This window comes from Pongo pygmaeus, chromosome 21, assembly GCF_028885625.2.
Source record: "Pongo pygmaeus isolate AG05252 chromosome 21, NHGRI_mPonPyg2-v2.0_pri, whole genome shotgun sequence".
NCBI classification, from domain to species: Eukaryota; Metazoa; Chordata; class Mammalia; order Primates; family Hominidae; genus Pongo; species Pongo pygmaeus.
The window spans coordinates 48334958-48347278 of NC_072394.2; the positions used below are offsets into that span (position 1 = coordinate 48334958).

General features: G+C 47.6%; 1 protein-coding gene across 6 annotated transcripts in view; it reads right to left on the reverse strand.

Annotated features, from left to right (window-relative positions):
* The window catches only part of WFDC3 (WAP four-disulfide core domain 3), a 93288-nt gene extending 80971 nt beyond the window's left edge, over positions 1 to 12317 (reverse strand). Inside the window, exons 1-3 of one of the 6 annotated variants that reach the window (XM_054467634.2) lie at positions 11354 to 11589; positions 10314 to 10365; positions 8429 to 8575 (exon numbers count right to left, since the gene is read on the reverse strand). In XM_054467634.2, the coding sequence (XP_054323609.1) occupies positions 8429 to 8575; positions 10314 to 10365; positions 11354 to 11377 (223 nt within the window). In that variant the 5' untranslated portion in view covers positions 11378 to 11589. Of the gene's footprint in view, positions 1 to 8428; positions 8576 to 9516; positions 9615 to 10282; positions 10981 to 11353; positions 11590 to 12260 lie in introns of those variants that run through there. The other 5 variants (XM_054467639.2, XM_054467633.2, XM_054467632.2 and 2 more) reach the window with 5 other exon arrangements.
* Between the last annotated feature and the right edge of the window lie 4 nt (positions 12318 to 12321).

The following is a 12321-nucleotide window of genomic DNA, read 5'->3' on the forward strand; positions in this document are numbered from 1 at the left end:
AACCCAGGCTTAGTAACCCTGTATCCTGGGATTTTCCTGAACAGCCCCTATTTCAAATATCCTGTGCTATTGTGAGATCACATCAAAACTATGTGTCCTGATTTTTGACTCAGAAAATGTGGTCACTGTAACCACCAAATGCATCTCCCTGCACCTCCCCACCTGCTTGACAAACACTGAAATCCATTTAACAAGGAACAAAAGCCTTCTATCTCACAGCTGAGAAGGCCGGGAGTAAAAATCTCCCTGGTGGAAAAACCCGGTGACATAAACTTCTCATAAAATTATGCCATGTGCCCTAGAAACTGGGAGTGCCATACGTCCCACATTTCACCATTTTGCTGAGCTTGACCCTGAGATGACCAATGCTGGGAGCTCTCTGCTACTCTCTGCCCTCGTCCTCAAGACCAGGCATGGAGCACTTACCTCTACCCTTTTCCAGGCCAGGCTTCCTGGAGGCCCAGAGGATCACAGCACCTCGCTTTTGACCAGTGCCCAGCAATGCCACCCAGTCTGACACCCTGCCTTATATGAATCCCTGCCACATGATCCCTTTCTCTCAGCTCTAACACCTGGAATTAATGGGGCCTCACTACCTCCAAGCCAGATTATGCTATCCTACTTAAGCTAGACAGCCTTTATACCTCCTTTTTTTTTTTTTTTTTTCCTGAGACAGGGTCTCGCTTTGTCACCCAGGCTGGGGTGCAGTGCCGCAATCGTGGCTTACTGCAGCCTCAAACTCTCTAATTCCTGGGTTCAAGCAATCCTCCAACCTCAGCCTCCTGAGTAGCTGAACTATAGGCACACACTACCAGGCCCAGCTAATTATTTTTATTTTTTATAGAGACAGGGTCTCACTATGTTGACTAGGCTTGTTTTGACCTTCTGGCCTCAAGCAATCCTCCTGCCTCAGCCTCCCAAAGTGCTGAGGTCACGGGCATGAGTTACCAAGCCTGGCCCTTTGTACCTTTTTATACTTACCTGAAATCTGGTTGGTCCTTTTCCTATCCCCAGAGACCTTACAAAAACCTGGTGGATGCCATTCTTTCAGGCAGGATCCTCTGTCTTTCACTGTCCTGGCTTTGCCATGCTAGGTAAGGTCAGTTCCTCATAAGACACACTCCCCAATCACCTCACAATTAGCTTACCAGGAATCAGGAAGAGAAATAGGAATGGTAGCCAGAATGGGGATGACGGTTCCCCACCCTCTATCTGCACCCATCCCAAGACTCTAAGCTATCACCAAAAAAGGAGTGAAGCTGAAGCCCAGGAAATACTCACCCACAGTCTGTCCTGCTGCCTCAGCTCCAACCTGCCACTATGTCTGAGAGAAAGATGCCAGTTGCTGTTGGAAAAGTAAAATTTCGGCACTTCTTAACCCAAGAAGGGCCCTCTGAGCTAACAAACTTACTCCCCTTCTCTTGTAAATAGAGAGACAGACAACCAGAGAGAGGGATTGGCCTGAGGTCAATGGTAGCAGAACTGAGTCACAAATCCCCAGCTCTGACATAAAGTCTCATGCCCTTTAAACCACATCATGGGCCTGGCTCAGTGGCTCATGCCTGTAATCCCAGCACTTTGGGAGGCCAAGGTGGGTGAAACACTTGAGGTTAGGAGTTCAAAACCAATCTGGCCAACATGGTGAAAACCTGTCTCTACTAAAAATACAAAAAAAAAAAAAAATAGCCAGGTGTGGTGGTGGGTGCCTGTAATCCCAGCTACTGGGGAGGCTGAGGCAGGAGAACTGCTTGAACCCGGGAGGCAGAGGTTGCAGTTAGCCAAGATCGCACCACTGCACTCCATCCCGGGTAACACAGCAAGACTCCATCTCAAACACACACATAGACACACACACACACACACACACACACACACACACACACATCATGATGATCCCCTACACTGCAGCAAGGATCACACAAAAACCAAGAAGCACTAGGACTCATTCCGCCCAGTTCCACCAAAAGAGAAGACCCAGTGGTAGATAGTTTTAGGGGTTAGGAAAAGTTATCCACCAGTGTGTAGGGAGTCTTCAAGACCACTTACTTCCAGGTTCAGTGATTCATTAGCAGGACTCAGTGTATAGTCATACCCATGGCTATGATTTATTACAGCAAAAGGACACAAAGAAAAATCATCAAAGGGAAAAGTCCAGAGGAAATCAGGTGCCGATTTTCAAGAGTCCTCCCAGTAGAGTCACAGGATGCACTTAATTCTTCCAGCATGGAATTGTGACATGTGTGAAGTGTTTTCTACTAGGGAAACTCATTAGACACTCACTGTGAAAGTTCTCTACTGGGGGCTGGTCACTTAGGCAACCCTCTGCCTAGCAAGTACCAAGATTCCAGACTCTCAGAAGGAAAGCAGATGTTCAGCCTAAACCACAATGTTTACACAAACAGTTTAGGCACAGTGAACCACTCTTATCAGTTAGAGTAGTACAAATACCCACAAAATCCAAGTTCCCAGAAGCCAGCCAAGGCCCAGCCTTGCCAGCAAGCCTTTTTAAGAAGAGCGGTCTCAGGCTTGTTATGTTAACTCTTTTCTGTACAACCTGCAGTGAGGTTTTAGAAAAGGGTCAGCCAGACACACAGGGAGGCCATGCCATCAAACCACGTAAAAGATAATACATATGTGATAATAAGCAAAACAGAGGGTCACAGGGGATCTGGAGTGGTCGGTTTCATACAGTGGGGAGGTGAGCCATGAGGAGGCCCAGGAAGACAACTCTCAGGCCAGAATCAGAATCTTCACTCCAAAACCTCTTCCCCCAGGTTGTCCCTGTCTCAGTAAAGAACACCACCATCACCCAACTGCTCAAGCTGAATATCTACCACCCTTCTTGATACCCCGTCTCCCTCAATGCCTGCAGCCACTTACTTCTTCACCCAGTCCCATCAATTCTACCTTCACAAACATGTAAGCCTTCCATTTTTCTTTTTCGTTGTTGGTTTTGCGGGGGGGGGGGGGTTTGTTTTGGATTTTTTTTTTTTTTTTTTAATAGAGTTTCACTCTTGTTGCCCAGGCTGGAGTGCAGTGGCGCGATCTCGGCTCACTGCAACCTCCACCTTCTGGGTTCAAGCAATTCTTCTGCCTCTGCCTCCCGAGTAGCTGGGATTACAGATGCCCACCATCATGCCCGGCTAATTTTTGTATTTTTAGTAGAGATGGGGTTTCACCATGTTGGCCAGGCTGGTCTCAAACTCCTGACCTCGTGATCTGCCTGCATTGGCCTCCCAAAGTGCTGGGATTACAGGCGTGAGCCACTGCGCTCGGCCGCCTTCCATTTTTCTATGTCTGCAGTATCTCCACCCCAGTCTAAGCCCCGATCATCTCTCCCAGCCTGTCACAATAGCCTCCTAACTGGTCTTCCATCTTCTACACTTGCCCCCATCCATTCTTCATATACCAGCAGAGTGGTCTTTTTAAAATGAAAACTGGACAAGGCCTCTCCTGCTTTTAAACCCCCTCAAAGGCTTCCTATTGCACTTAGAATAAAGCCTAAGAGAGAAGCCCTGAAGACCCCCCAAAGTCTGGGCCCTGCCTACCTCTCCAACCTCAAATGAAAGCAGCCTCCTTCTCTCTTCTTCCATTACCTTCAAAGCACTCATGACTCATCATCATCTTGCGATTATTATGTATTTGTTTTCTTGATTATTTCCTGTCTGTCACATTATGAGCAAGCCCCAGGGTGGCAAGGACCACGGCTGCCTTCCTCACCACTGCAGACCCACATGCCAGGTAGGGTAGCCACACTCAACATACAGTGAATACATGAATAAGTGGGTGAGTAAACGGATAGGTCAGGCATCAGATAGGTGGGGAGGTGGAGAATGGGCGGACCAGAACACAGAGGTACTAGGCATGACCATATGAGCTCTTGAGCATTATCTGGCAGGTTTACTGCAGACTTTTTTAAATGCATTTCTGGCCGGACACAGTGGTTTGTGCCTGTAGTCCCAGTTTCTCAGGGGACTAAGGCAAAAGGATCACCTGAGCCCAGGAGGTTGAGGCTGCAGTGGGCTGAGATCACACCACTGCACTCCAGCCTGGGTGATAGAGTGAGACCTTGTCCCAAATAAATAAATAAATAAAATGCATTTCTTCTCAACTGCATTATCACTCTGGGAGCTAAATATCCTTATCCCCATTTTACAGATAAAAGTGAGATTCAGAGAAATGAAGGGACTTGCCCAAGGCCACAAAGCAAGCAAGCAAAAGAGCCAGGATTCAGACCCATGTTCAGACTAGAACAGCGTCATGAGAGCAGGACCCAATGTCTGCCCTTGCCCTCAGGCAACCTGACTGGCCCTCCACTTTGCCAAACAGACCACCACTGGCTATGGTAAACCTCTGGCAATGTCAGAGCTTAAGGAAAGTGAAATTTTTCATAGCCCTGGAAGGAGAGCTTCCTGTAGAGTTGGGTATAGCAACCAGTCCTGTTGGGTGAGTAGCCTAGCCCTCCCCTAGGGCTGGAGCTGTAGAAAAGTAGTTAACTGCCAATGCAGTAGCCAGTATCACCTCCCACCAGGCTAGGAACCCTGCTCAGCCCAGCAGGCTCTGGGACATCTACAGGAGATCACTATTCTAGCCTGCCTGCCAAGCTCCAGTGGAAAAGGAAGCCGTATCTGGGCTGGCCAGGGGCCAGAGCAGCTCACAAAGGTACTGTGCCTGGGTGCCAGCCTCGCCCTTAGCCCCTACAATTCAGCCCTCAGCTTCAAACACTGGGAAGATTGTGCCAAGCCCTACATGCCAGCAGTCAGTGACCTGCCTGAGACAGATTCCCAGGCTGGTTCCAGAGCTGGGCCTCAAGAGTCCTGGCAAGGAGAACAACCTTCCATTCTCTGTAATGGGCAGGCTGCCCAAGATAGCTGCCTAAGCTGGGTACAGACAGACCCAACGGGTACCAGCAAGGGGCCTCCTACCTGGGGAGGTTTGACTGGAAGGAAAAAGGTTGTCACATGTTACAGGGCTTCAGGGTCTGAGAGGAAGTGATCAGGGAAGAAGAAAACCATCCTGGTTTTGAATAAAGGGGCTGGTGAGAAATTGTACTCCTGCCAGGAGCGGTGGCTCACACCTGTAATCCCAGCACTTTGGGAGGCCGAGGCCGGTGGATCACCTGAAGTCAGGAGTTTGAGACCAGCCTGACCAACATGCTGAAACGCCGTCTCTACTAAATACAAAAAATTAGCTGAGCATGGTGGCACATGCCTATAATCCCAGCTACTTGGGAGGCTGAGGCAGGAGAATCGCTTGAACCTGGGAGGTGGAGATTGCAGTGAGCCGAGATTGCACCATTGCACTCCAGCCTGGGCAACAATAGCTAAACTCACTCTCAAAAAAAAGAAACTGTACTTCTGACCCAGCCCACTTAGGAGGCAAGAGGAAGGAAGTTAATATATACTGAGGGCAAAACACTTTACATAATTTGAATAATTACAACAAGCCTTCGAGGTTTATTCTTCCCACCTTACAGAGAAGGGAACTAAGGCTCAAAAATACTTGCCCAGGGACCTGCTGGCCAATAACTGGCAAACCTCAGGCTTGAACCCAGGACTCCGACAACCCAAACCTAGGATTTTCCACTCTAACATGCCACCACATGCACTCAGATGAGAGAATGGTTCCAGTTCCTTTAGAAAATATAATGACAGACATTCAAAACAGCAGAGAAGAAAATAAAATACCTAGACATAAATTTATGGAGAAATATTTTAACACTATAAAACACCCTGAAATATGCGAAATACACTTGATGAACGGGTAAGACATAGGATTCAACATAGGCCAGGCACAGTGGCTCATGCCTGTAATCCCAGCATTTTGGGAGCCAAGGTGGGCAGATCACCTGAGGTCAGGAGTTCGAGATCAGCCTGACCAACATGGCAAAACCCCATCTCTTCTAAAAATACAAAAATTAGCTGAGCGTGGTGGCACACGCCTGTAATCCCAGCTACTCAGGAGGCTGACGCACAAGAATCACTTGAATGTGGGAGCGGAGGCTGCAGTGAGCCAAGATCGCGCCACTGCACTCCAGCCTGGGCGACAGCCTGTCTCAAAAAAAAAAAAAAAAAAAATTGAACATTTCAGTACCATAAAACAGGGTAAGAAAAAAAAAGATTCAACATTATAATAACAGCAGTTCTCCCTAAGCTAATTTAATTTATATATCTAACATCACTCCAGTGAACGTAGTCTTGGTATTTGGGAATGATGGAAGAAAAATAGATAATATTATAATAAAATATATTTGGAAGCACAAATAAGCAAAAGTAGCCATGAAAATCGTGAAACAAGAGGAAAATAGGAAGGGGTTAGACATAGAAGACATGCCATCAATTTTTAATATGTTTTAGGGGCCTCTCAAGGGAATGGAGAAGGAATAGAGCAGAGAGCCCTGTCACTTCTACCTCCAAATTTTCTCAACTATGTCACCTTTCTCCATCCCCACTGCTACCTCCCTAGTCTCACTGGTCTACATCCTCATCTGCCTTCATTCTCTCCCTCCCATTTCTACTCTAACCGTAATAGCTTTCTTTCCATTCCTCAAATGTGGCAAGCTCCTAGTCATCTTAAGACCTCTGCATGTGCTTCTCTCTCTTCCTGGAATGTCCATTGCACCCTTCACCTGGCTAACTTCAACTCCCCCTCCAGGTTGCAGCTTAAATGTCACTCCAGACATACCATCCTCAACCACCCAATCCAATGTGAGTTCTCGGCCGGGCATGGTGGCTCACACCAGCCTTTGGGAGGCCGAGGCAGGTGGATCACTTGAGGCCAGGAGTGTGAGACCAACCCAGCCAACATGGTGATACCCCATCTCTCCTAAAAATACAAAAATTAGCCAAGTGGGGTGGCATGTGCCTATAATCCCAGATACTTGGGAGACTGAGGCAGGAGAATTGCTTGAGCCCAGAAGGTAGGTGGAGGTTGTAGTGAATCAAGATCGTGCCACTGCACTCCAGCCTGGGCAACAGAGCAAGACTCTGTCAAAAAAAATAAAAATAAAAATAAAAGTGAGTTCTCCGCTTTACTCTGTCTCTCAGCACCCTTTAATTTTCCTTCCCTGTCCTTATCAGAGTTTGAAAGTATATATTTATTTACATGCTTATTTGTTAAACCTCTTTCTCTCCCACGAGACCATGAGCTCCATGAAAGCAGGCATGGGATCTACCGAATTTTCCACAATATACCGGGAGCCCAGGTCACTGGATCTCGCAAACAGTACACATTCAATAAATACTTGTTGAAGAAATGAATGTAAAAATTAATAATTAGGTCACTGGGACTCTGCAAAAGGGAGAATGAATCTCTTTCAAATACCTCTCTACCAGGACCAGAATGAAAAAGAATCTGTTTCCCACAGGAGACGGCCCCACCGTGTGTGTACACAGGGAACATAAGAATCTCAGGAGCAGGCCGGGCGTGGTGGCTCATGCCTGTAATCCCAGCACTTTGGGAGGCTGAGGTGGGTGGATCACGAGGTCAGGAGATCAAGACCATCCTGGCTAACACGACGAAAACCCGTCTCTACTAAAAATACAAAAAATTAGCCGGGTGTGGTGACACACACCTGTAGTCCCAGCTGCTAGGGAGGCTGAGGCAGGAGAATCACTTGAACCTAGGAGGCGGAGGTTGCAGTGAGCCAAGATCACACCACTGCACTCTAGCCTGGGAGACAGAGCAAGACTCCATCTCAAAAAAAAAAAAAAAAGAATCTCAGGAGCAAATGAGTGGGGAAATGTGTGCTGCCTTCCATAGGCATCAAGATTCTTTTCTTTTTTTTCTATCTCTGCAGATTCTCAGGGTAAGATTTTTAACAGAGAATATCGCAACTGATTATGGGAACTGGGAATTACCCAATGGTTTTCTCTGTTTTTTTTTTTTTTTTTTTTTTTGAGACAGAGTCTCACTCTGTCACCCAGGCTGGAGTGCAGTGGCACGATCTCGGCCCACTGCAAGCTCCACCTTCTGGGTTCACACCATTCTCCTGCCTCAGCCTCCCAAGTAGCTGGGACTACAGGCACCCACCACCACGCCTGGCTAATTTTTTTGTATTTTTAGTAGAGACGGAGTTTCGCAGTGTTAGCCAGGATGGTCTCGATCTCCTGACCTCGTGATCTGCCCACCTTGGCCTCCCAAAGTGCTGGGATTCCAGGCGTGAGCCACCATGCCTGGCTACTCAACCATTTTCAAAGCAGTCTGCAAATGAGGGTAAGTCGAGGCTGCCCTTCTGGCACCCTCCCTCTGCCTGCCCAGGCCACATACCACAAATGATTATGGCTTGTGCACCCTTTGTATATCTTTTTTTTTTTTTAAGTTCTCAGAATATAGCAGCAAAGTAAAACCAACAAGCTGATATGTGCATATCTGAGAAATAAACAAGCAGACCAAACAGACCATGAGGTGTGGGGATGGCGTTTCTTACCCAGCTTCTGTTTAGAGATTGGGACTACACAGCTCTTGTTGCAGCCAAGCGTGCAGCATTTCTTTACACCTGGACATGTCTCATCAGTGATGCACCTTTTCAAACAGGATTGTTTCCGAATAACCCTAAGGCAATCTCTTTTCCTCCCTGTAGCAAAAAGGGAGACAGCCAAAGAAAAGAGAAAATAGGCCAAGCGCCATGGCTCACACCTGTAATCCCAGCACTTCGGGAGGCCAAGGCAGGTGGATCCCCTGAGGTCAGGAGTTCGAGAACAGCCTGGCCAACATGGAGAAACCCCGTCTCTACTAAAAAAACAAAATTAGTCGGGGGTGGCGGCACATGCCTGTAAATCCCAGCTACTTGGGAGGCTGAGGCAGGAGAATCACTTGAACCTGGGAGGCGGAGGTTGCGGTGAGCCGAGATCACGCCACTGCACTCCAGTCTGAGCAACAAGAGCGAAACTCCGTCTCAAAAAAAAAGAGAGAGAGAGAAAATAGTGCCTGGTAACACCCACGGGCACAGCAGAAGGAAAAAACAGAAAAAGGAAGCCCTGAGATTCATTTAAGCCTCTCAACCCTGGTGCTAAGAAAAAGAGACAATAATAACAACAATAGTAATAGCAAATATTTACTGTAACATTTACTGATGTTTACCTTGGGCCATGAACATATCATTTGATCCTCACAATTATCCCCATTTTATAGATGAGGAAACTGAGGCTAAAAGCTTAAGATTTATAAAGAGCTAAGGCTTAAGGCTTAAAAAGTTCTGCTTGGCTCTAGGGTCTACTCTCTTAATCATTATCTTACACACGCTTCCCTTTACAACTCTTCTCTCCAGCCTTCACAGGAACTTTGAGTCCAAAGTAAAAGACATAGATAATCGATGGTGTGTTCTTTCCTGATGGAAGGCAAACAACTGGAGGCACTGAATAATTAAAGGAGGAGGGACCCTAAAAGAGTAAAGAAGTACTCTAGGCAAGGGAGACTTCAAGAGGCAACCTAGAAGGTGGGAAGCTCTCTACTTCCATCTATCCCAGAGGCAATGTCAGAGAGTATGCCCAGATTTTGCCCCTCATGCCAACATACCCTTAGGAATGTCTCGGCAGATCCGACCACAGCCTGTGGTGCAGCACTTCTGCCCAGCTGGACACAACTCTAGCCTGGGTGACAGAATGAGACCCTGTCTCTTAAAAAAAAAAAAAATTCTGGCTGGGCACGATGGCTCATGCCTGTAATCCCAGCACTTTGGGAGGCCGAGGCAGGCGGATCACGAGGTCAGGAGATCGAGATCATCCTGGCTAACACAGTGAAACCCCGTCTCTACTAAAAATACAAAAAATTAGCCGGGCGTGGCGGCGGGCGCCTGTAGTCCCAGCTACTTGGGAGGCTGAGGCGGGAGAATGGCGTGAACCTGGGAGGCGGAGCTTGCAGTGAGCTGAGATCACGCCACTGCACTCCAGCCTGGGTGACAGAGCGAGACTCCTTCTCAAAAAAAAAAAAAAAAAAAAAAAATCTGCAACCACCTTCCCCTCCTAATACACAAATACTAACATACATCCACCACTACTAAAGGAGCAGCCAACCTGCCGATAACGAGAGAGAAAGGTTAGGATGATCCCGTTATCATTTAATGAGTTCAAGGGAAAAGCTAGAACCTCTAGTAAGCCCTACTGGAAGTCCTATCTCCTTGTCCAGAGAGGGTAAAGAAAGCCAGGAAGAACGACCCAGGCCATCCTGAGAATCTGTTCATCCAGTCCTGTCCTATAGAGATGATCATCTCCACTTACAAGCAACCTTGCTCTCGGAGAAGGCAGGGGATGACTTCTCCTCTCCTCTAGTCACTTTCTGTTACTGTTGGCCAGGGATACCAAATGATAGCTCACCATGTTCTCCTGCAGTTATCCAGGATTCCAGGGACCCAAGAGCAAGAAGTGCCTTCAGAAGAAAGAGGCAGCTTAACATCATGATGATGCTGAGAGTTGGGACGAGAGCTCAGTTCAGGCTAGAGGTGTACACCTTGCCCAGAGTATCAGCTGAGGTATGGGCAGGACTAGGGATGGCCCCAAACCTAGTCCCAAAACCTTCCCTTTCACAATACTCCCCAAGAATATCTTCTCCTGACAAGAAGAAGAGGGATTGGCTGCTGGAGTGTGGGAAAATTCCTGGCACTACCAAAGGGGACATGTGATGGGAGGATCAAACTCTGTAAGCAATATACACAATATTCCTGGATGATGAGAAACCTAGTGGGTGGCTGGAAAAATGGAGGGATGGCCATTGGAAAAAGAATCAAAGAGAGCCCTAAAGGGCATTGGAAGGACATGGCTTTAGCCCAAATAACAGAGGGAGGGATTCACGACACTACTTAATAGCCAAAGCTAATAACATAACCAAGCATAATAAAATTGTGGCTCCTGTTCATCCTAGCAACCTAGAAAAGACAGAATGGAACAGACCATTCAGAAACTATCAAATAGGCCAAGGCAGGCAGATCACCTGAGGTCAGGAGTTCGAGACCAGCCTGGCCAACATGGCGAAACCCTGTCTCTACTAAAAATACAAAAATCACCTGGGCATGCTTGTGCATGCTTGTAATCCCAGCTACTTGGGAGGCTGAGGCAGGAGAATAGCTTGAACCCAGGAGGCAGAGGTTGCAGTGAGTGGAGATCGTGCCACTGCACTCCAGCTTGGGTAACAGAGTGAGACTCTGTCTCAAAAAAAAAAAAAAAAGAGAGAGAAAAGAAACTATCAAAAACTTACAGAAAAGCAGTAGTTGGGTTTGTTAAGAACTAATGAAAAGCACCAAACACCTACATCTTTGTCCCTCTAACCCACACAGGCCATTCTTGGACTGTATGAAGGCTAGCTGGCAGAACCCAAGAGAAGTTGCTATGTATGACTCAAATAGTCTGCCCACATATACCTCCTTTATTTCTTTTTTCTCCATTTCTTTTTTTCTTTATCTCTCCTGGTCATGCCTTTCGTCAGCTGTGATACCTAATGGTGTCCACTGACACCGCTTAGTCCTATGGGCAAGTACAAGGTAAAAACCTCCTTAATAGGACCAAAAAGTTTGGAGCCAGGAAGTTGCCCTTATTGTTAGAAGGCTGATGTTGGCTCATGGAGATAATTAACATTTGATGATGACCTAATATGCTTTTTTTTTTTTTTTTTTTTTTTTTTTGAGACAGAGTCTCCCTCTGTCCCCCAGGCTGGAATGCAGTGGCGCGATCTCGGCATAATTAACATTTGATGATGACCTAACATGTGCCTAATATGCTTTTTTTTTTTTTTTTTGGTGACAGTTTCCCTCTGTCGCCCAGGCTGGAGTGCAGTGGCATGATCTCGGCTCACTGCAACCTCCGCCTCCTGGGTTCAAGAGATTCTCCTGCCTCAGCCTCCCGAGTAGCTGGGATTACAGGCGCCCACCACCACGCCTGGCTAATTTTTGTATTTTTAGTAGAGACGGGGTTTCGCCATCTTGGCCAGGCTGGTCTCGAACTCCTGATGGCAAGTGACCTTCCCGTCTCGGCCTCCCAAAGTGCTGGGATTACAGGCGTGAGCCACCGCCCCTGGCCGAGCATATTAAAATCTAGTTTTCAAAAACTGAACTGCAGGCGCCGCTGTACCAAACGCTTCCCTCTGCTCCCCAACCCCAGCCTACAGAAACCTGGTCCCCTCCTCCTACCCCGCAGTCATCCCCAGGCCTTGGCCCAGCGGGAAACATCCCTTGACTGAACCGCCACTGAACACCCACACTCCACAATCGAGGCGCAGCCCTCCCAAGAGGAAGCCCCAACGACCTCCACCTACAAGGCCTCTAAGTGTACCTGTCCTGGGCGAGGCGCGGCGGTTCGGTTCCCATGGTAACCCCGCAGCTCCAGCGTCGCG